This window comes from Labrus bergylta, chromosome 12, assembly GCF_963930695.1.
Source record: "Labrus bergylta chromosome 12, fLabBer1.1, whole genome shotgun sequence".
NCBI lineage: Eukaryota > Metazoa > Chordata > Actinopteri > Labriformes > Labridae > Labrus > Labrus bergylta.
This window is the reverse complement of record NC_089206.1, coordinates 1-20,000: the sequence shown is the minus strand read 5'-3', so window position 1 is coordinate 20,000 and position 20,000 is coordinate 1. Positions and strand designations below refer to the sequence as shown.

The 20,000-nt window shown below is 44.3% G+C and overlaps 1 protein-coding gene across 1 annotated transcript in view; it reads right to left on the bottom strand.

Annotated features, from left to right (window-relative positions):
* The window catches only part of LOC109978878 (IQ motif and SEC7 domain-containing protein 1-like), a 40,854-nt gene extending 21,397 nt beyond the window's left edge, over positions 1–19,457 (bottom strand). Inside the window, exons 1-8 of the mRNA XM_065961171.1 lie at positions 18,235–19,457; positions 5,522–5,689; positions 4,711–4,884; positions 4,505–4,600; positions 3,284–3,882; positions 1,768–2,679; positions 429–587; positions 156–278 (exon numbers count right to left, since the gene is read on the bottom strand). Of these exons, the coding sequence (XP_065817243.1) occupies positions 156–278; positions 429–587; positions 1,768–2,679; positions 3,284–3,882; positions 4,505–4,600; positions 4,711–4,884; positions 5,522–5,689; positions 18,235–18,882 (2,879 nt within the window). The 5' untranslated portion in view covers positions 18,883–19,457. The remainder of the gene's footprint in view (positions 1–155; positions 279–428; positions 588–1,767; positions 2,680–3,283; positions 3,883–4,504; positions 4,601–4,710; positions 4,885–5,521; positions 5,690–18,234) is intronic.
* Between the last annotated feature and the right edge of the window lie 543 nt (positions 19,458–20,000).

Genomic DNA, 20,000 nt, shown 5'->3' with positions numbered 1-20,000 from the left:
AGACTCCGCCCCTCACTCCTCCTGATGTTCATATCTTATATGTGATGTTATCTGGTATCGGCACATACTGGGTATTACATGATGTGGATTGGGGTGAAATAAACAAGGTCAGGACATCGTTAACGGGATCTTCTCTCGGACTCAAACTTCAGTACCTGAAGGCCTCCACCAGCCGCTCCACCCGCTGAGCTTCACCCTGAACTTTGATCTGCGCCTGAAACTTCCTCAGAGCGTCGTCCAGATCCATCCCTGAGAAATCCATCTCATCCAGAACACAGCTGCACACACACACACACACACACACACACACACACACACACACACACACACACACACAGAGGTTAGCTTAGCATCAAACAGAACTGTGTCTCAGTTTATTCACACAGTCTAAAGATCAGGATTGAGTGATGTTTGTGTCTTGCACTGACTCGAGGACGTCCTTGTTGAACTGCTGCCGGCTGCCCAGGAACTCTCCGATCATCTGTCGGCTCAGCCCTTTCCTCTCCAGGATGAAGCGTGCAATGCCCACAGGTGTGTCTGACACAAAGCCCCTCTCGATCAGGTACTGGATCCCCTTCTCCGGCTTCCTGCAGACCAGAACAACATCCCTCTTTACCTTCTTTCTAATGATGTCTCATTTCTTCACTTATGATCTACTGGTTTGAAATGTTGTTAAGATGTAGTCTGTCAAAGGTTCAGGCTCTGTTATTATCTCAGCTTTTTGTAAGACTGTTGAAATGTTGAACAGTTTAGATCATCTATGAGGCACATATGGGCTGAGTGGTCAAGACTTACAGGTATTTACAGGAGATTTATCCATTTTTAATTCAAATATTCATTGATGCCTAAAGCTCAGGAAACACTAAGGGTTTGAATAAGGACTGCACATTGAAATAACTGAGGACATAATGCTGACTGCCTGGACGACTCAACGCTCCTCCACTAACTCCCAGACCGGGAGAGACTTCTGTTGGAAAATTTTTAGCATCAAAAACAAACCCAGATTTATACAACTGTGTGTACGTTCCTTTTATAAAAACTGGAGGGAAAATAACTTCCTCTAACTCTTGGGTTGGTTTGATTGGTTAAAGGGATACTTCACCTGTTGAAACATGAATCTGTATTGATTCATATATATTGTAAAAATGTGAATTTTTTTTTGAAGTTGGTGCCTTCTTGGCTGAGAAAAGGCAGAAAGTGTTTTTAACCCTAACCCTAACCCATGTGGATGAGAGACACCAAATCCCAGAATGCACAGCTCCGCAGGCCATTCCCACTAAGGTCCTCTATTTACAGACATATTTACTTCCACACATAAGGCTCCTTGTCCTCACCGCCGCCGACAGGCAGGCCTTATGTCTTGTCTGCTGAGCTGGCAGCGGCCAGCAATACAGCAATATAGACGGTTGCTGCCAACAGGCCGCTCTTGTATCGTGGTGGCCCCGGCAGCTAGCGCTGGCATCCAAAACAGCAGCCAAAACACAAGACCGGCCTGTCGGCAACAGCCGTCTCGCTATGAGGAACTAACGTTGTAGTTTCACCCCGCTAACCGCAGCAGCTTCTAGTGATGCAAAAATGGTCATTTTGCGTCACTAGAAGCTCCTTTTCAGACTCAGAAATACAAAGATTTCCCATCTCAGGGGAAAATTTGGGCGAGATGCACGATCACTCAAAAATACTACCAGGTTTCTAATGATACAAAGATTAATGCAGGTGGGTGAAGTATCCCTTTAATGCTCAGTCCCTTAGTAACAGACAAACTCTTACTTGTTGAACAGGTTGAGTCCGATGCGATATTGCCGCCGCTGCACCACATCGTTGTTGAAGGCGGGGGAGTCCCAGCTGTGGCGGCTCTCCCTCTGATAGGTCTGTTTCCCCAGCGTGGCTCCTCCTATTGGCTCCCGCAGGCTGTCCCGCGACGAGGAGCCCGAGCTGCAGTTGTTGACGGTGGTGTCGTCGTTGGAGTTGGTGGTGGTGGAGTTGACGCTCTCATTGTCACCATCCGAGCACAGCAGGTGGTGGTGGAGGAGGTGGGGGGGGTGGTGGGCGTGATGCTGAGCGTCCATGTTCTGCAGTGCCGAGGAGGAGGAGAGCGGGGAAGGCGTGAGGGCGGGAGGGAGTGGGGAGAGAGGGGTGAGAGGAGGTACAGGGGAGGAGGGGGGTTCTGGGTAGGCATGGTGGTGGTGTTGATGGTGCAGGTGATGGTAGTGGTGCTGGGAAAAGTGGTGAGCGTGCTGCATGTAAGGACCACCGCTGCCGGCGCCATGCATGTGGTGCATGTGCATGATGTGCGGCTGGCTGTACTGCGGGTGGTGGTGAAGGACGGTGGGGAGGTGGGGGATGGGTGGAGGGTGGGGGTGGGGGTGTGAGTGGGTGTGTTGGAGCGGGTGAGGCAGAGGGTGAGAGGGCAGGGTCCGGGCTGAAGGCATCGGCAGGGGGACATTGGCGGGGGAGCGGGTCTGACCCTGTGCCGTGGCAACCGAGCGGCTGTTTGGTTTGTGTTTGATGGTACCCTGCGGCGAATCTGCTTCGCTGCTTCCTCCACCTCCTCCTCCTCGCTCATCCTCCCCACTCTCTCCTTCTCCGCCTCCTCCCCTCCTCTCCCTTTCCCCCCCCCCTCTGTCGACTCCTGACGGCTCCTGTTCATACACCAGGCGCCCGATGGAGCCTCGCTCCGACCTGAAGAGTAGTTTGAAAGGGTTAAAACACGGTGAGTGAAAGCATCTTTTCATCATGTTGGTGTCTATCAGAATGTAGCTAAGGTTAGCAGCTAGGGCTAACTGCAGGGTACACCAGTGTTATAAGGATCATGGACGGTTTGCCTCCCCCCACCCCCTTGCTCCCTATCCCTCTTCCTGCATCTTATCCCATCTCTCCCCCATCCCTTTCCAACCCCGGCGCAGTCTAGGCCTGTGAAGGCTGTTTCGTCATGAGCCGGGGATCCGGCTGAAGATTTCTGACTTTTAATAAGAAAGTTTTTTCTTACCACTGTAACTTTTGTTGCTTTGCTAAAGTGCTCATGATGGATAGGCTGGATCTTTGTAACATAACAATGAGTAAGGTCTTTTTACCTGCTCTTTCGTAATGTTAACAGACAAAGAGTAAGGTCTTTTACCTGCTTTTTGTAAAGTGTCTTGAGATAACACTTGTTATGAGTTGACACTATACAAAAACAAATTGAATTGAATTGAATTGAATTAATTCTTGCAGCAATCTGCCTCCAATGGATTATGATCCCAACTTATGAATTCAACAGTTTTGTGATCTGGTTGGCTGTGCTCACCTGTCACTCATGTCCACTGAGCTGTCACTTGGTGGTTCAATGGTCAGGACAGGAAGGTGACCTCCTCCTCCCCCCCCTCCCCCTCCCGCTCTCCCCCTGTACTCCCCTCGACACTCTGTGCAAGGGGTGCTGCTCCTCCGGCTGTTGCTGCTACCTCCCTCCGTCTCTCTGCTGTCCTCCCTCCCTCCTCCCCCTCCCCCTCCCCCTCCCCCTCCTCCTCCTCCCCAGTACTCTGTGTCGGAGCTGGAGGCGGGGCGGGACAGCGGCGAGGAGGGGAGGCAGCTTTCGTCCATGTAGAGTGTGACATCACTGAAGGACGTGGCGGTGCTGTCTTCGTGCATGGCGATACCTCCTCCCACTCCTCCCACCCGGCCCCCCAGGCGTCTTGAAGATGTATTAGTGTTTCTCCATGCACACTCTCTGTAATCCTCCTCCTCGTCTTCCTCTTCATCCTCCTCTCCTTCCTCCTCCTCCTCTTCATCTCCCTCCTCCTCTTCCTCCTCCTCTTCCTCCTCTCCCTCTCCTCCCGCTTCCTGAGAGTCTTCACGGCCTGACTGACAGGTCAGGGAGTCGTCCATGGAGTCAGCCAAGGACTTCACCTGCAGGGAACACACAAACACTTTATTTCTGTTTGCTCAGCTGACGTCATGTGACCTGATCCTGGATCCAGCGTCCACATGTCTGAGCTTAATGTGATTACACATCGCTCCGACACAGCACACATATGACTTTACCTCCATTTTACAGATCTCAATACTGACAACTGCCCCGTGCTACAGGACGCTACTCTTCCACTGTCCTGTTGTTTACTTCGGGGTCATAGTGCAGCATTAGGGCAGATGGCAGCAGCTACTGACTGGAGCTACAGTGCCATCTAGTGGCAGGTGGCTACGGTACAGGTGCATAACAAATTCAAGTGCCAAAGCAAACTGAACCAAATGAAAAATGCACCAATGTTGTAACTTCAGCCCTGAAGTGACCTCAGACCCTGACCCCCTGAATGGATTCCACTGGACTTCACCTGTGAGACAGACCTCAGACCCTGACCCCCTGAATGGAGTCCACTGGACTTCACCTGTGAGAGAGACCTCAGACCCTGACCCCCTGAATGGAGTCCACTGGACTTCACCTGTGAGACAGACCTCAGACCCTGACCCCCTGAATCAAGCCTTAAAGGACAATGACACTAGCCATGACATCATGTAGAAAGAATGTGTTTACCTGTTTGGAAAACGAGTCATCCATATCACCTGTGTCATCTGAGCCCTGCTGACCTGCTGACCCCTGACCCTGCGGCTGACGCTCATCAAACGAGTACTGGAGCAGAGAACAGAGAAAAGTTTGTAGTTTCAAGGTGTTAAAATGAGCTCCACCTGTGTGTGTGTGTGCGTGTGTGCATGCGTGCATGCGTGCGTGTGTGTGTGTACCTGCATCCTCATATTGGACAGGATGATGCGGCGGGTCATCCTGCTCTCGGAGGCGGAGCTTCGTAGACGCTCAAAGTTCTTGTTCATGCGATATTGTCTGAACGCTGTCTGGATCGTCCTCGCCGCCCGCCGGGACACAAACTGGCCCCCGTACTTCCTCTCCAGCATCTCCACCTAACAGAAAAGCACATCTGGTCAGGTACCTGTGAGTCAGGTACCTGGGAGTCAGGTACCTGGGAGTCAGGTACCTGTGAGTCAGGAACCTGTGAGTCAGGAACCTGTGAGTCAGGTACCTGTGAGTCAGGAACCTGTGAGTCAGGAACCTGTGAGTCAGGAACCTGGGAGTCAGGAACCTGGGAGTCAGGAACCTGTGAGTCAGGAACCTGTGAGTCAGGTACCTGTGAGTCAGGAACCTGTGAGTCAGGAACCTGGGAGTCAGGAACCTGGGAGTCAGGAACCTGTGAGTCAGGTACCTGGGAGTCAGGTATCTGTGAGTCAGGAACCTGTGAGTCAGGTACCTGGGAGTCAGGTACCTGTGAGTCAGGTACCTGGGAGTCAGGTATCTGTGAGTCAGGAACCTGGGAGTCAGGAACCTGTGAGTCAGGAACCTGGGAGTCAGGTATCTGTGAGTCAGGAACCTGTGAGTCAGGTACCTGGGAGTCAGGTATCTGTGAGTCAGGAACCTGGGAGTCAGGAACCTGTGAGTCAGGAACCTGGGAGTCAGGTATCTGTGAGTCAGGTAAATGTAAGTCACCTTAAGTAAAGACGTTGTGTGCGACTCAGGTATCTAAGCGTGTGTGCTGAGTTTTACCTTCTTGTCCTGGAGGTCTGTAGAGAGCTCATAGCTGTCAGATAGAGCCTTGCAGCGTTTGCTCTCCTCCTCCTCTTGCTTGCGGAGTGCCAGGCTGGCCGGCTGGTGGCGGCTGCGTTGAGCCCAGGCTAGGCTCGCCGGGCTGGGGGGAGAGATGGGAGAGCTGCCCTGGAGGAGGAGGAGATGTAAAAACGTGTTTAAAAAAAAGGGACTTAATTACTTTCCTTGTCTTTAGGGAGCTGCAGGGTTCACATTAACCTCCTGCTGTCCTTCATATGTAAATGTTCTTTACATACTGACCTCTACAACAACGTCTGAAACAGACAAACAGCTCGGCCTGCCGCACAGGAAGCACAGAGAACCAGCAAACCACTACTCAGCATGTTTAACAACTTAAAACACACTGGTTTCACTGGTCTGTTAAAACTCTGTGGTTTCACTGGTCTGTTAAAACTCTGTGGTTTCACTGGTCTGTTAAAACTCTGGTTTCACTGGTCTGTTAAAACTCTGGTTTCACTGGTCTGTTAAAACTCTGGTTTCACTGGTCTATTAAAACTCTGTGGTTTCACTGGTCTGTTAAAACTCTGATTACACTGGTCTGTTAAAACTCTGATTTCACTGGTCTGTTAAAACTATCTGGTTTCACTGGTCTGTTAAAACTCTGATTTCACTGGTCTGTTAAGAATCTGTGGTTTCACTGGTCTGTTAAAACTCTGTGGTTTCACTGGTCTGTTAAAACTCTGGTTTCACTGGTCTGTTAAAACTCTGATTTCACTGGTCTGTTAAAACTATCTGGTTTCACTGGTCTGTTAAAACTCTGATTTCACTGGTCTGTTAAGAATCTGTGGTTTCACTGGTCTGTTAAAACACTGGTTTCACTGGTCTGTTAAAACTCTGTGGTTTCACTGATCTGTTAAAACTTTGTGGTTTCACTGGTCTGTTAAAACTCTGGTTTCACTGGTCTGTTAAAACTCTGTGGTTTCACTGGTCTGTTAAGACTCTGTGGTTTCACTGGTCTGTTAAAACTCTGTGGTTTCACTGGTCTGTTAAAACTCTGTGGTTTCACTGGTCTGTTAAAACTCTGGTTTCTCTGGTCTGTTAAAACTATCTGGTTTCTCTGGTCTGTCAAAACTCTGGTTTCACTGGTCTGTTAAAACTATCTGGTTTCTCTGGTCTGTCAAAACTCTGGTTTCACTGGTCTTTGAAAACTCTGGTTTCACTGGTCTATTAAGACTCTATGGTTTCACTGGTCTGTTAAAACTCTGGTTTCACTGGTCTGTTAAAACTCTGTGGTTTCACTGGTCTGTTAAAACTCTGGTTTCACTGGTCTATTAAAACTCTGTGGTTTCACTGGTCTGTTAAAACTCTGGTTTCACTGGTCTGTTAAAACTCTGTGGTTTCACTGGTCTGTTAAAACTCTGTGGTTTCACTGGTCTGTTAAAACTCTGGTTTCACTGGTCTGTTAAGACTCTGTGGTTCCACTGGTCTGTTAAAACTCTGTGGTTTCACTGGTCTGTTAAAACTGTGATTTCACTGGTCTGTTAAAACTCTGTCGTTTCACTGGTCTGTTAAAACTCTGGTTTCACTGGTCTATTAAAACTCTGATTACACTGGTCTATTAAAACTATCTGGTTTCTCTGGTCTGTTAAAACTCTGATTTCACTGGTCTATTAAAACTCTGGTTTCACTGGTCTGTTAAGACTCTGTGGTTTCACTGGTCTATTAAGACTCTGTGGTTTCACTGGTCTGTTAAGACTCTGGTTTCACTGGTCTGTTAGAACTCTGTGGTTTCACTGGTCTGTTAAAACTCTGGTTTCACTGGTCTATTAAAACTTTGGTTTCACTGGTCTGTTAAAACTCTGGTTTCACTGGTCTGTTAAAACTCTGGTTTCACTGGTCTGTTAAAACTCTGGTTTCACTGGTCTGTTAAAACTATCTGGTTTCACTGGTCTGTTAAAACTCTGTGGTTTCACTGGTCTGTTAAAACTCTGTGGTTTCACTGGTCTGTTAAAACTCTGGTTTCACTGGTCTGTTAAGACTCTGGTTTCACTGGTCTGTTAAAACTCTGATTTCACTGGTCTATTAAGACTCTGTGGTTTCACTGGTCTGTTAAAACTCTGTGGTTTCACTGGTCTATTAAGACTCTGTGGTTTCACTGGTCTGTTAAAACTCTGTGGTTTCACTGGTCTGTTAAAACTCTGGTTTCACTGGTCTGTTAAAACTCTGGTTTCACTGGTCTGTTAAAACTCTGTGGTTTCACTGGTCTATTAAGACTCTGTGGTTTCACTGGTCTGTTAAAACTCTGTGGTTTCACTAGTCTGTTAAAACTCTGGTTTCACTGGTCTGTTAAAACTCTGGTTTCACTGGTCTGTTAAAACTCTGTGGTTTCACTGGTCTATTAAAACTCTGTGGTTTCACTGGTCTATTAAGACTCTGTGGTTTCACTGGTCTGTTAAAACTCTGTGGTTTCACTGGTCTATTAAGACTCTGTGGTTTCACTGGTCTATTAAAACTCTGGTTTCACTGGTCTATTAAAACTCTGTGGTTTCACTGGTCTATTAAAACTCTGGTTTCACTGGTCTGTTAAAACTCTGTGGTTTCACTGGTCTGTTAAAACTCTGATTACACTGGTCTGTTAAAACTCTGATTTCACTGGTCTGTTAAAACTATCTGGTTTCACTGGTCTGTTAAAACTCTGATTTCACTGGTCTGTTAAGAATCTGTGGTTTCACTGGTCTGTTAAAACTCTGTGGTTTCACTGGTCTGTTAAAACTCTGGTTTCACTGGTCTGTTAAAACTCTGATTTCACTGGTCTGTTAAAACTATCTGGTTTCACTGGTCTGTTAAAACTCTGATTTCACTGGTCTGTTAAGAATCTGTGGTTTCACTGGTCTGTTAAAACACTGGTTTCACTGGTCTGTTAAAACTCTGTGGTTTCACTGATCTGTTAAAACTTTGTGGTTTCACTGGTCTGTTAAAACTCTGGTTTCACTGGTCTGTTAAAACTCTGTGGTTTCACTGGTCTGTTAAGACTCTGTGGTTTCACTGGTCTGTTAAAACTCTGTGGTTTCACTGGTCTGTTAAAACTCTGTGGTTTCACTGGTCTGTTAAAACTCTGGTTTCTCTGGTCTGTTAAAACTATCTGGTTTCTCTGGTCTGTCAAAACTCTGGTTTCACTGGTCTGTTAAAACTATCTGGTTTCTCTGGTCTGTCAAAACTCTGGTTTCACTGGTCTATTAAGACTCTATGGTTTCACTGGTCTGTTAAAACTCTGTGGTTTCACTGGTCTGTTAAAACTCTGGTTTCACTGGTCTGTTAAAACTCTGTGGTTTCACTGGTCTGTTAAAACTCTGTGGTTTCACTGGTCTGTTAAAACTCTGGTTTCACTGGTCTGTTAAGACTCTGTGGTTCCACTGGTCTGTTAAAACTCTGTGGTTTCACTGGTCTGTTAAAACTGTGATTTCACTGGTCTGTTAAAACTCTGTCGTTTCACTGGTCTGTTAAAACTCTGGTTTCACTGGTCTATTAAAACTCTGATTACACTGGTCTATTAAAACTATCTGGTTTCTCTGGTCTGTTAAAACTCTGATTTCACTGGTCTATTAAAACTCTGGTTTCACTGGTCTGTTAAGACTCTGTGGTTTCACTGGTCTATTAAGACTCTGTGGTTTCACTGGTCTGTTAAGACTCTGTCGTTTCACTGGTCTATTAAGACTCTGTGGTTTCACTGGTCTGTTAAAACTCTGTGGTTTCACTGGTCTGTTAAAACTCTGTGGTTTCACTGGTCTGTTAAGACTCTGTCGTTTCACTGGTCTATTAAGACTCTGTGGCTTCACTGGTCTGTTAAAACTCTGGTTTCACTGGTCTGTTAAAACTCTGGTTTCACTGGTCTGTTAAAACTCTGGTTTCACTGGTCTTTTAAAACTCTGGTTTCACTGGTCTGTTAGAACTCTGTGGTTTCACTGGTCTGTTAAAACTCTGGTTTCACTGGTCTGTTAGAACTCTGTGGTTTCACTGGTCTGTTAAAACTCTGGTTTCACTGGTCTATTAAAACTTTGGTTTCACTGGTCTGTTAAAACTCTGGTTTCACTGGTCTGTTAAAACTCTGGTTTCACTGGTCTGTTAAAACTCTGGTTTCACTGGTCTGTTAAAACTATCTGGTTTCACTGGTCTGTTAAAACTCTGTGGTTTCACTGGTCTGTTAAAACTCTGTGGTTTCACTGGTCTGTTAAAACTCTGGTTTCACTGGTCTGTTAAGACTCTGGTTTCACTGGTCTGTTAAAACTCTGATTTCACTGGTCTATTAAGACTCTGTGGTTTCACTGGTCTGTTAAAACTCTGTGGTTTCACTGGTCTATTAAGACTCTGTGGTTTCACTGGTCTGTTAAAACTCTGTGGTTTCACTGGTCTGTTAAAACTCTGGTTTCACTGGTCTGTTAAAACTCTGGTTTCACTGGTCTGTTAAAACTCTGTGGTTTCACTGGTCTATTAAAACTCTGTGGTTTCACTGGTCTATTAAGACTCTGTGGTTTCACTGGTCTGTTAAAACTCTGTGGTTTCACTGGTCTATTAAGACTCTGTGGTTTCACTGGTCTATTAAAACTCTGGTTTCACTGGTCTGTTAAAACTCTGGTTTCACTGGTCTGTTAAGACTCTGGTTTCACTGGTCTGTTAAAACTCTGATTTCACTGGTCTGTTAAAACTATCTCGTTTCACTGGTCTGTTAAAACTCTGATTTCACTGGTCTGTTAAGAATCTGTGGTTTCACTGGTCTGTTAAAACTCTGTGGTTTCACTGGTCTGTTAAAACTCTGGTTTCACTGGTCTGTTAAAACTCTGATTTCACTGGTCTGTTAAAACTATCTGGTTTCACTGGTCTGTTAAAACTCTGATTTCACTGGTCTGTTAAGAATCTGTGGTTTCACTGGTCTGTTAAAACACTGGTTTCACTGGTCTGTTAAAACTCTGTGGTTTCACTGATCTGTTAAAACTTTGTGGTTTCACTGGTCTGTTAAAACTCTGGTTTCACTGGTCTGTTAAAACTCTGTGGTTTCACTGGTCTGTTAAGACTCTGTGGTTTCACTGGTCTGTTAAAACTCTGTGGTTTCACTGGTCTGTTAAAACTCTGTGGTTTCACTGGTCTGTTAAAACTCTGGTTTCTCTGGTCTGTTAAAACTATCTGGTTTCTCTGGTCTGTCAAAACTCTGGTTTCACTGGTCTGTTAAAACTATCTGGTTTCTCTGGTCTGTCAAAACTCTGGTTTCACTGGTCTTTGAAAACTCTGGTTTCACTGGTCTATTAAGACTCTATGGTTTCACTGGTCTGTTAAAACTCTGGTTTCACTGGTCTGTTAAAACTCTGTGGTTTCACTGGTCTGTTAAAACTCTGGTTTCACTGGTCTATTAAAACTCTGTGGTTTCACTGGTCTGTTAAAACTCTGGTTTCACTGGTCTGTTAAAACTCTGTGGTTTCACTGGTCTGTTAAAACTCTGTGGTTTCACTGGTCTGTTAAAACTCTGGTTTCACTGGTCTGTTAAGACTCTGTGGTTCCACTGGTCTGTTAAAACTCTGTGGTTTCACTGGTCTGTTAAAACTGTGATTTCACTGGTCTGTTAAAACTCTGTCGTTTCACTGGTCTGTTAAAACTCTGGTTTCACTGGTCTATTAAAACTCTGATTACACTGGTCTATTAAAACTATCTGGTTTCTCTGGTCTGTTAAAACTCTGATTTCACTGGTCTATTAAAACTCTGGTTTCACTGGTCTGTTAAGACTCTGTGGTTTCACTGGTCTATTAAGACTCTGTGGTTTCACTGGTCTGTTAAGACTCTGGTTTCACTGGTCTGTTAGAACTCTGTGGTTTCACTGGTCTGTTAAAACTCTGGTTTCACTGGTCTATTAAAACTTTGGTTTCACTGGTCTGTTAAAACTCTGGTTTCACTGGTCTGTTAAAACTCTGGTTTCACTGGTCTGTTAAAACTCTGGTTTCACTGGTCTGTTAAAACTATCTGGTTTCACTGGTCTGTTAAAACTCTGTGGTTTCACTGGTCTGTTAAAACTCTGTGGTTTCACTGGTCTGTTAAAACTCTGGTTTCACTGGTCTGTTAAGACTCTGGTTTCACTGGTCTGTTAAAACTCTGATTTCACTGGTCTATTAAGACTCTGTGGTTTCACTGGTCTGTTAAAACTCTGTGGTTTCACTGGTCTATTAAGACTCTGTGGTTTCACTGGTCTGTTAAAACTCTGTGGTTTCACTGGTCTGTTAAAACTCTGGTTTCACTGGTCTGTTAAAACTCTGGTTTCACTGGTCTGTTAAAACTCTGTGGTTTCACTGGTCTATTAAGACTCTGTGGTTTCACTGGTCTGTTAAAACTCTGTGGTTTCACTAGTCTGTTAAAACTCTGGTTTCACTGGTCTGTTAAAACTCTGGTTTCACTGGTCTGTTAAAACTCTGTGGTTTCACTGGTCTATTAAAACTCTGTGGTTTCACTGGTCTATTAAGACTCTGTGGTTTCACTGGTCTGTTAAAACTCTGTGGTTTCACTGGTCTATTAAGACTCTGTGGTTTCACTGGTCTATTAAAACTCTGTGGTTTCACTGGTCTGTTAAAACTCTGGTTTCACTGGTCTGTTAAAACTCTGATTTCACTGGTCTGTTAAAACTATCTGGTTTCACTGGTCTGTTAAAACTCTGATTTCACTGGTCTGTTAAGAATCTGTGGTTTCACTGGTCTGTTAAAACACTGGTTTCACTGGTCTGTTAAAACTCTGTGGTTTCACTGATCTGTTAAAACTTTGTGGTTTCACTGGTCTGTTAAAACTCTGGTTTCACTGGTCTGTTAAAACTCTGTGGTTTCACTGGTCTGTTAAGACTCTGTGGTTTCACTGGTCTGTTAAAACTCTGTGGTTTCACTGGTCTGTTAAAACTCTGTGGTTTCACTGGTCTGTTAAAACTCTGGTTTCTCTGGTCTGTTAAAACTATCTGGTTTCTCTGGTCTGTCAAAACTCTGGTTTCACTGGTCTGTTAAAACTATCTGGTTTCTCTGGTCTGTCAAAACTCTGGTTTCACTGGTCTATTAAGACTCTATGGTTTCACTGGTCTGTTAAAACTCTGTGGTTTCACTGGTCTGTTAAAACTCTGGTTTCACTGGTCTGTTAAAACTCTGTGGTTTCACTGGTCTGTTAAAACTCTGTGGTTTCACTGGTCTGTTAAAACTCTGGTTTCACTGTACTGTTAAGACTCTGTGGTTCCACTGGTCTGTTAAAACTCTGTGGTTTCACTGGTCTGTTAAAACTGTGATTTCACTGGTCTGTTAAAACTCTGTCGTTTCACTGGTCTGTTAAAACTCTGGTTTCACTGGTCTATTAAAACTCTGATTACACTGGTCTATTAAAACTATCTGGTTTCTCTGGTCTGTTAAAACTCTGATTTCACTGGTCTATTAAAACTCTGGTTTCACTGGTCTGTTAAGACTCTGTGGTTTCACTGGTCTATTAAGACTCTGTGGTTTCACTGGTCTGTTAAGACTCTGTCGTTTCACTGGTCTATTAAGACTCTGTGGTTTCACTGGTCTGTTAAAACTCTGTGGTTTCACTGGTCTGTTAAAACTCTGTGGTTTCACTGGTCTGTTAAGACTCTGTCGTTTCACTGGTCTATTAAGACTCTGTGGCTTCACTGGTCTGTTAAAACTCTGGTTTCACTGGTCTGTTAAAACTCTGGTTTCACTGGTCTTTTAAAACTCTGGTTTCACTGGTCTGTTAGAACTCTGTGGTTTCACTGGTCTGTTAAAACTCTGGTTTCACTGGTCTGTTAGAACTCTGTGGTTTCACTGGTCTGTTAAAACTCTGGTTTCACTGGTCTATTAAAACTTTGGTTTCACTGGTCTGTTAAAACTCTGGTTTCACTGGTCTGTTAAAACTCTGGTTTCACTGGTCTGTTAAAACTCTGGTTTCACTGGTCTGTTAAAACTATCTGGTTTCACTGGTCTGTTAAAACTCTGTGGTTTCACTGGTCTGTTAAAACTCTGTGGTTTCACTGGTCTGTTAAAACTCTGGTTTCACTGGTCTGTTAAGACTCTGGTTTCACTGGTCTGTTAAAACTCTGGTTTCACTGGTCTGTTAAGACTCTGGTTTCACTGGTCTGTTAAAACTCTGTGGTTTCACTGGTCTATTAAGACTCTGTGGTTTCACTGGTCTGTTAAAACTCTGTGGTTTCACTGGTCTATTAAGACTCTGTGGTTTCACTGGTCTGTTAAAACTCTGTGGTTTCACTGGTCTATTAAGACTCTGTGGTTTCACTGGTCTATTAAAACTCTGGTTTCACTGGTCTATTAAAACTCTGTGGTTTCACTGGTCTATTAAAACTCTGGTTTCACTGGTCTGTTAAAACTCTGTGGTTTCACTGGTCTGTTAAAACTCTGGTTTCACTGGTCTGTTAAGACTCTGTGGTTTCACTGGTCTATTAAGACTCTGTGGTTTCACTGGTCTGTTAAAACTCTGTGGTTTCACTGGTCTATTAAGACTCTGTGGTTTCACTGGTCTATTAAAACTCTGGTTTCACTGGTCTATTAAAACTCTGTGGTTTCACTGGTCTATTAAAACTCTGGTTTCACTGGTCTGTTAAAACTCTGTGGTTTCACTGGTCTGTTAAAACTCTGGTTTCACTGGTCTGTTAAGACTCTGTGGTTTCACTGGTCTGTTAAAACTCTGGTTTCACTGGTCTGTTAAAACTCCGTCGTTTCACTGGTCTTTTAAAACTCTGGTTTCACTGGTCTATTAAAACTCTGGTTTCACTGGTCTGTTAAAACTCTGGTTTCACTGGTCTGTTAAAACTCCGTCGTTTCACTGGTCTTTTAAAACTCTGGTTTCACTGGTCTATTAAAACTCTGGTTTCACTGGTCTGTTAAAACTCTGTGGTTTCACTGGTCTTTTAAAACTCTGGTTTCACTGGTCTATTAAAACTCTGGTTTCACTGGTCTGTTAAAACTCTGGTTTCACTGGTCTGTTAAGACTCTGTCGTTTCACTGGTCTGTTAAAACTCTGTGTTTTCACTGGTCTGTGAAAACTATCTGGCTTCACTGGTCTGTTAAAACTCTGGTTTCACTGGTCTGTTAAAACTCTGTGTTTTCACTGGTCTGTGAAAACTATCTGGCTTCACTGGTCTGTTAAAACTCTGGTTTCACTGGTCTGTTAAAACTCTGTGGTTTCACTGGTCTGTTAAGACTCTGTCGTTTCACTGGTCTATTAAAACTATCTGGCTTCACTGGTCTGTTAAAACTCTGGTTTCACTGGTCTGTTAAAACTCTGTGGTTTCACTGGTCTGTTAAAACTCTGTGGTTTCACTGGTCTATTAAAACTCTGATTACACTGGTCTGTTAAAACTCTGTGGTTTCACTGGTCTGTTAAAACTCTGATTTCACTGGTCTGTTAAAACTCTGTGGTTTCACTGGTCTGTTAAAACTCTGTGGTTTCACTGGTCTGTTAAAACTCTGTGGTTTCACTGGTCTATTAAAACTCTGATTACACTGGTCTGTTAAAACTCTGTGGTTTCACTGGTCTGTTAAAACTCTGATTTCACTGGTCTGTTAAAACTCTGTGGTTTCACTGGTCTGTTAAAACTCTGTGGTTTCACTGGTCTGTTAAAACTCTGTGGTTTCACTGGTCTGTTAAGACTCTGTCGTTTCACTGGTCTATTAAAACTATCTGGCTTCACTGGTCTGTTAAAACTCTGGTTTCACTGGTCTGTTAAAACTCTGTGGTTTCACTGGTCTGTTAAAACTCTGTGGTTTCACTGGTCTGTTAAGACTCTGGTTTCACTGGTCTGTTAAGACTCTGTCGTTTCACTGGTCTATTAAGACTCTGTGGTTTCACTGGTCTGTTAAGACTCTGGTTTCACTGGTCTGTTAAAACTCTGATTTCACTGGTCTATTAAAACTCTGTGGTTTCACTGGTCTGTTAAAACTCTGATTTCACTGGTCTATTAAAACTCTGTGGTTTCACTGGTCTATTAAAACTCTGGTTTCACTGGTCTGTTAAGACTCTGTCGTTTCACTGGTCTATTAAGACTCTGTGGTTTCACTGGTCTGTTAAGACTCTGGTTTCACTGGTCTGTTAAGACTCTGTCGTTTCACTGGTCTGTTAAAACTCTTTCGTTTCACTGGTCTGTTAAAACTCTGGCTTCACTGGTCTGTTAAAATTCTGTGGTTTCACTGGTCTGTTAAAACTCTGTCGTTTCACTGGTCTGTTAAGACTCTGGTTTCACTGGTCTGTTAAGACTCTGGTTTCACTGGTCTGTTAAAACTCTGTGGTTTCACTGGTCTATTAAAACTCTGGTTTCACTGGTCTGTTAAAATTCTGTGGTTTCACTGGTCTGTTAAAACTCTGTGGTTTCACTGGTCTGTTAAGACTCTGGTTTCACTGGTCTGTTAAAACTCTGTGGTTTCACTGGTCTATTAAAACTCTGTGGTTTCACTGGTCTGTTAAAACTCTGTGGTTTCACTGGTCTGTTAAAACTCTGTGGTTTCACTGGTCTGTTAAAACTCTGATTTCACTGGTCTGTTAAAACTCTGTCGTTTCACTGGTCTGTTAAAACTCTGGTTTCACTGGTCTATTAAAACTCTGTGGTTTCACTGGTCTGTTAAAACTCTGTGGTTTCACTGGTCTATTAAAACTCTGATTACACTGGTCTATTAAAACTATCTGGTTTCACTGGTCTGTTAAAACTCTGATTTCACTGGTCTATTAAAACTCTGTGGTTTCACTGGTCTGTTAAAACTCTGTGGTTTCACTGGTCTGTTAAAACTCTGTCGTTTCACTGGTCTCTTAAAACTCTGTGGTTTCACTGGTCTGTTAAGACTCTGGTTTCACTGGTCTGTTAAGACTCTGTCGTTTCACTGGTCTATTAAGACTCTGTGGTTTCACTGGTCTGTTAAAACTCTGTGGTTTCACTGGTCTGTTAAAACTCTGTGGTTTCACTGGTCTGTTAAAACTCTGTGGTTTCACTGGTCTGTTAAAACTCTGGTTTCACTGGTCTGTTAAGACTCTGGTTTCACTGGTCTGTTAAAACTCTGTGGTTTCACTGGTCTATTAAGACTCTGTCGTTTCACTGGTCTATTAAAACTATCTGGCTTCACTGGTCTGTTAAAACTCTGGTTTCACTGGTCTGTTAAAACTCTGTGGTTTCACTGGTCTGTTAAGACTCTGTGGTTTCACTGGTCTGTTAAAACTCTGGTTTCACTGGTCTGTTAAAACTCTGGTTTCACTGGTCTGTTAAAACTCTGTGGTTTCACTGGTCTATTAAAACTCTGTGGTTTCACTGGTCTATTAAGACTCTGTGGTTTCACTGGTCTGTTAAAACTCTGTGGTTTCACTGGTCTATTAAAACTCTGTGGTTTCACTGGTCTATTAAAACTCTGTGGTTTCACTGGTCTATTAAAACTCTGTGGTTTCACTGGTCTATTAAAACTCTGTGGTTTCACTGGTCTATTAAAACTCTGTGGTTTCACTGGTCTGTTAAAACTCTGGTTTCACTGGTCTGTTAAAACTCTGGTTTCACTGGTCTGTTAAAACTCTGTGGTTTCACTGGTCTATTAAAACTCTGTGGTTTCACTGGTCTATTAAAACTCTGTGGTTTCACTGGTCTATTAAAACTCTGGTTTCACTGGTCTATTAAAACTCTGGTTTCACTGGTCTGTTAAAACTCTGTGGTTTCACTGGTCTATTAAAACTCTGTGGTTTCACTGGTCTATTAAAACTCTGTGGTTTCACTGGTCTGTTAAAACTCTGGTTTCACTGGTCTGTTAAAACTCTGATTACACTGGTCTGTTAAAACTCTGTGGTTTCACTGGTCTGTTAAAACTCTGTGTTTTTACTGGTCTGTTAAAACTCTGGTTTCACTGGTCTGTTAAAACTTCCTATGGTAGTACTTTGACCATTAAATGTAACAAGCTGCCATCTTTAACCTGCAGCCTCATTATGGAGACTGGATTGTAATAAACCTGAACACTCCTCAGGTTTCATGTGTTTCAGGTCCAGACACTCAAAGCTGCAGTCATATTACCCCTCTGTGCTGGAAGACTTAAAATACATATTTTTAGATACTTTCTGGTGAAACAGCCTGATCATCCGTTGTTCCTTCACTTAATGTTTCTTTGCAAACTGAATTTGAATCCATGATGAATGAATCCATCACTCCTCCTCTCTGAAACCGACTCTGTTGTTACAAACGGCTTGTGTGAAGCTTTTTCTCACTTTTAGTTTCTTTTATATCCACAAAGTTTTTTAAGTCTGAGTTCAGAATGCAGAAACTGAAACCTGTTTTCTTAAAGCGTTTCTTCCTTAAAGCCTAACCAGGGTCATGAGTGCAAATAAGCCTTGTCAATAAGTTGCATAAGGAAGCCAACAAAACCACATCATCTGTAAAAAGCAGAGATGAGATATGGGGCCCCTTCTCCCCCTGGCTGTGTCTTGATATCCTGTCAATGAAAAGAACCCCAGAGTAGACTTTCCCCGGGAGGCTGAGAAGTGTGATACCCCAATAATTGGAGCACACCCTCCGGCCCCCCTTTTTGAAAATGGGAACCACCACACCGGTCTGTCATTCCACTGCCACAGTCCCAGACCGACATAGAAGAGGCGTGTCAGCCAAGACAGTCAAATAATGTCCAGACGATTGTGTGTGTGTGTGTGTGTGTGTGTGTGTGTGTGTGTTTCAGCACCTGTGTATGTGTGTGGGAGGCTCCCAGGGGCCCGCTGCTGGAGGTGGAGCCGTAGGGGTCACAGGGGCTGGAGAGAGGGCTGTTGCTATAGCGATGGAAGGCAGGCTGATGACCGAAGGACGAGTCTGAGAAAGTGAGCGCCTCCGGACACTGTGGGTCTCCCTCCACACTGAGAGAGAGAGAGAGGGAGAGAGAGAGAGAGAGAGAACGAGAGAACGAGGGGGGAGAGAGAGAGAGAGAGAGGGAGAGAGAGAGAGAGAGAACGAGAGAACGAGGGGGGAGAGAGAGAGAGAGAGGGAGAGAGAGAGAGAGAAAGAGGGAGAGAGAGAGAACGAGAGAACGAGGGAAGAGAGAGAGAGAGAACGAGAGAACGAGGGGAGAGAGAGAGAGACAGAGAGAGAGAGAGAGACAGAGAGAGAGAGAGAGACAGAGAGAGAGAGACAGAGAGAGAGAGAGAGAGACAGAGAGAGACAGAGAGAGACAGAGAGAGACAGAGAGAGAGAGAGAGAGAGAGAGAGACAGAGAGAGACAGAGAGAGAGAGACAGAGAGAGACAGAGAGAGAGAGACAGAGAGAGACAGAGAGAGAGAGACAGAGAGAGACAGAGAGAGAGAGACAGAGAGAGACAGAGAGAGAGAGAGTTATCCATCTGTTGATAACATCAGGACAAAGCGGGTAACCAATGATATTAATTACTAAGAGGCAAACAGATGAAGGATGACGGGATTTGGAGAGGGGTGAAATGGACCACGAGAACATAAAGAAGAGAGGATGGAGGGATTGAGCGCTGAGCTCCTCGAGCATCAGAGAGGTGAGCACCATCCACCTCAACAAAACCACTGTTACCTTTTATTTATGTCACGTCACGTCACACACACACACACACACACACACACACACACACACACACACACACACACACACACACACACACACTGCAGGTTCAGTAGTCATATTAACGTTTCTTTTCTCTCCTTCTCAGATCTTATTCTCTCACACACACACAGATAAACACACACACACTCTGTTCCTGTTTGTCATTCTGCGTCCATAGCCAGAGGCAGAAACTAACAAACACACACACACACACACACACACACACACACACACACACACACACACACACACACACACACACACACACACACACACACACTGCTACGATTTATGTGGGTTACAGCGTCAAAGCAATGATGCCTGTTTCTGCACAAACACACAAACACACACTGATGCACAAACACACCTCCTCCCCCTCCTCCTCCCCCTCCTCCTCCTCCTCCTTGGTTTTCTGTAAAAATTCAGTGAAAGGACGAAAACGACTCAAATGACACTGTGACAGAACCAGGTTTCAGATCCAGAATGTGTGTGTGTGTGTGTGTGTGTGTGTGTGTGTGTGTGTGTGTGTGTGTGTGTGAGAACCCAACAGTACTGGATGTAAACAACAACATGTATGACAAACAGGAAGTGACTCCCAGTGAGACGAGGCAGGGCACAGATTCTGACACCAGAGGATGAAGAGGGGAGGAAGAGGAGGTGATTCAGTGACCCGCCTGTCTCACAGACTCAGCGTTCTCTAACTGACCCAGCAGAACTTCAGGATGGATTTTATTGAAATCCGGAGTCCGTCCGGTCTGAGACCGAGACAGGGCAGAGTAAAAACTCTGTAGATTTTGAGACGAGGCTGAGACCTTTAAGAAGTGGACTTGAGACCTTTAAGAAGTGGACTTGAGACCTTTAAGAAGTGGACTTGAGACCTTTAAGAAGTGG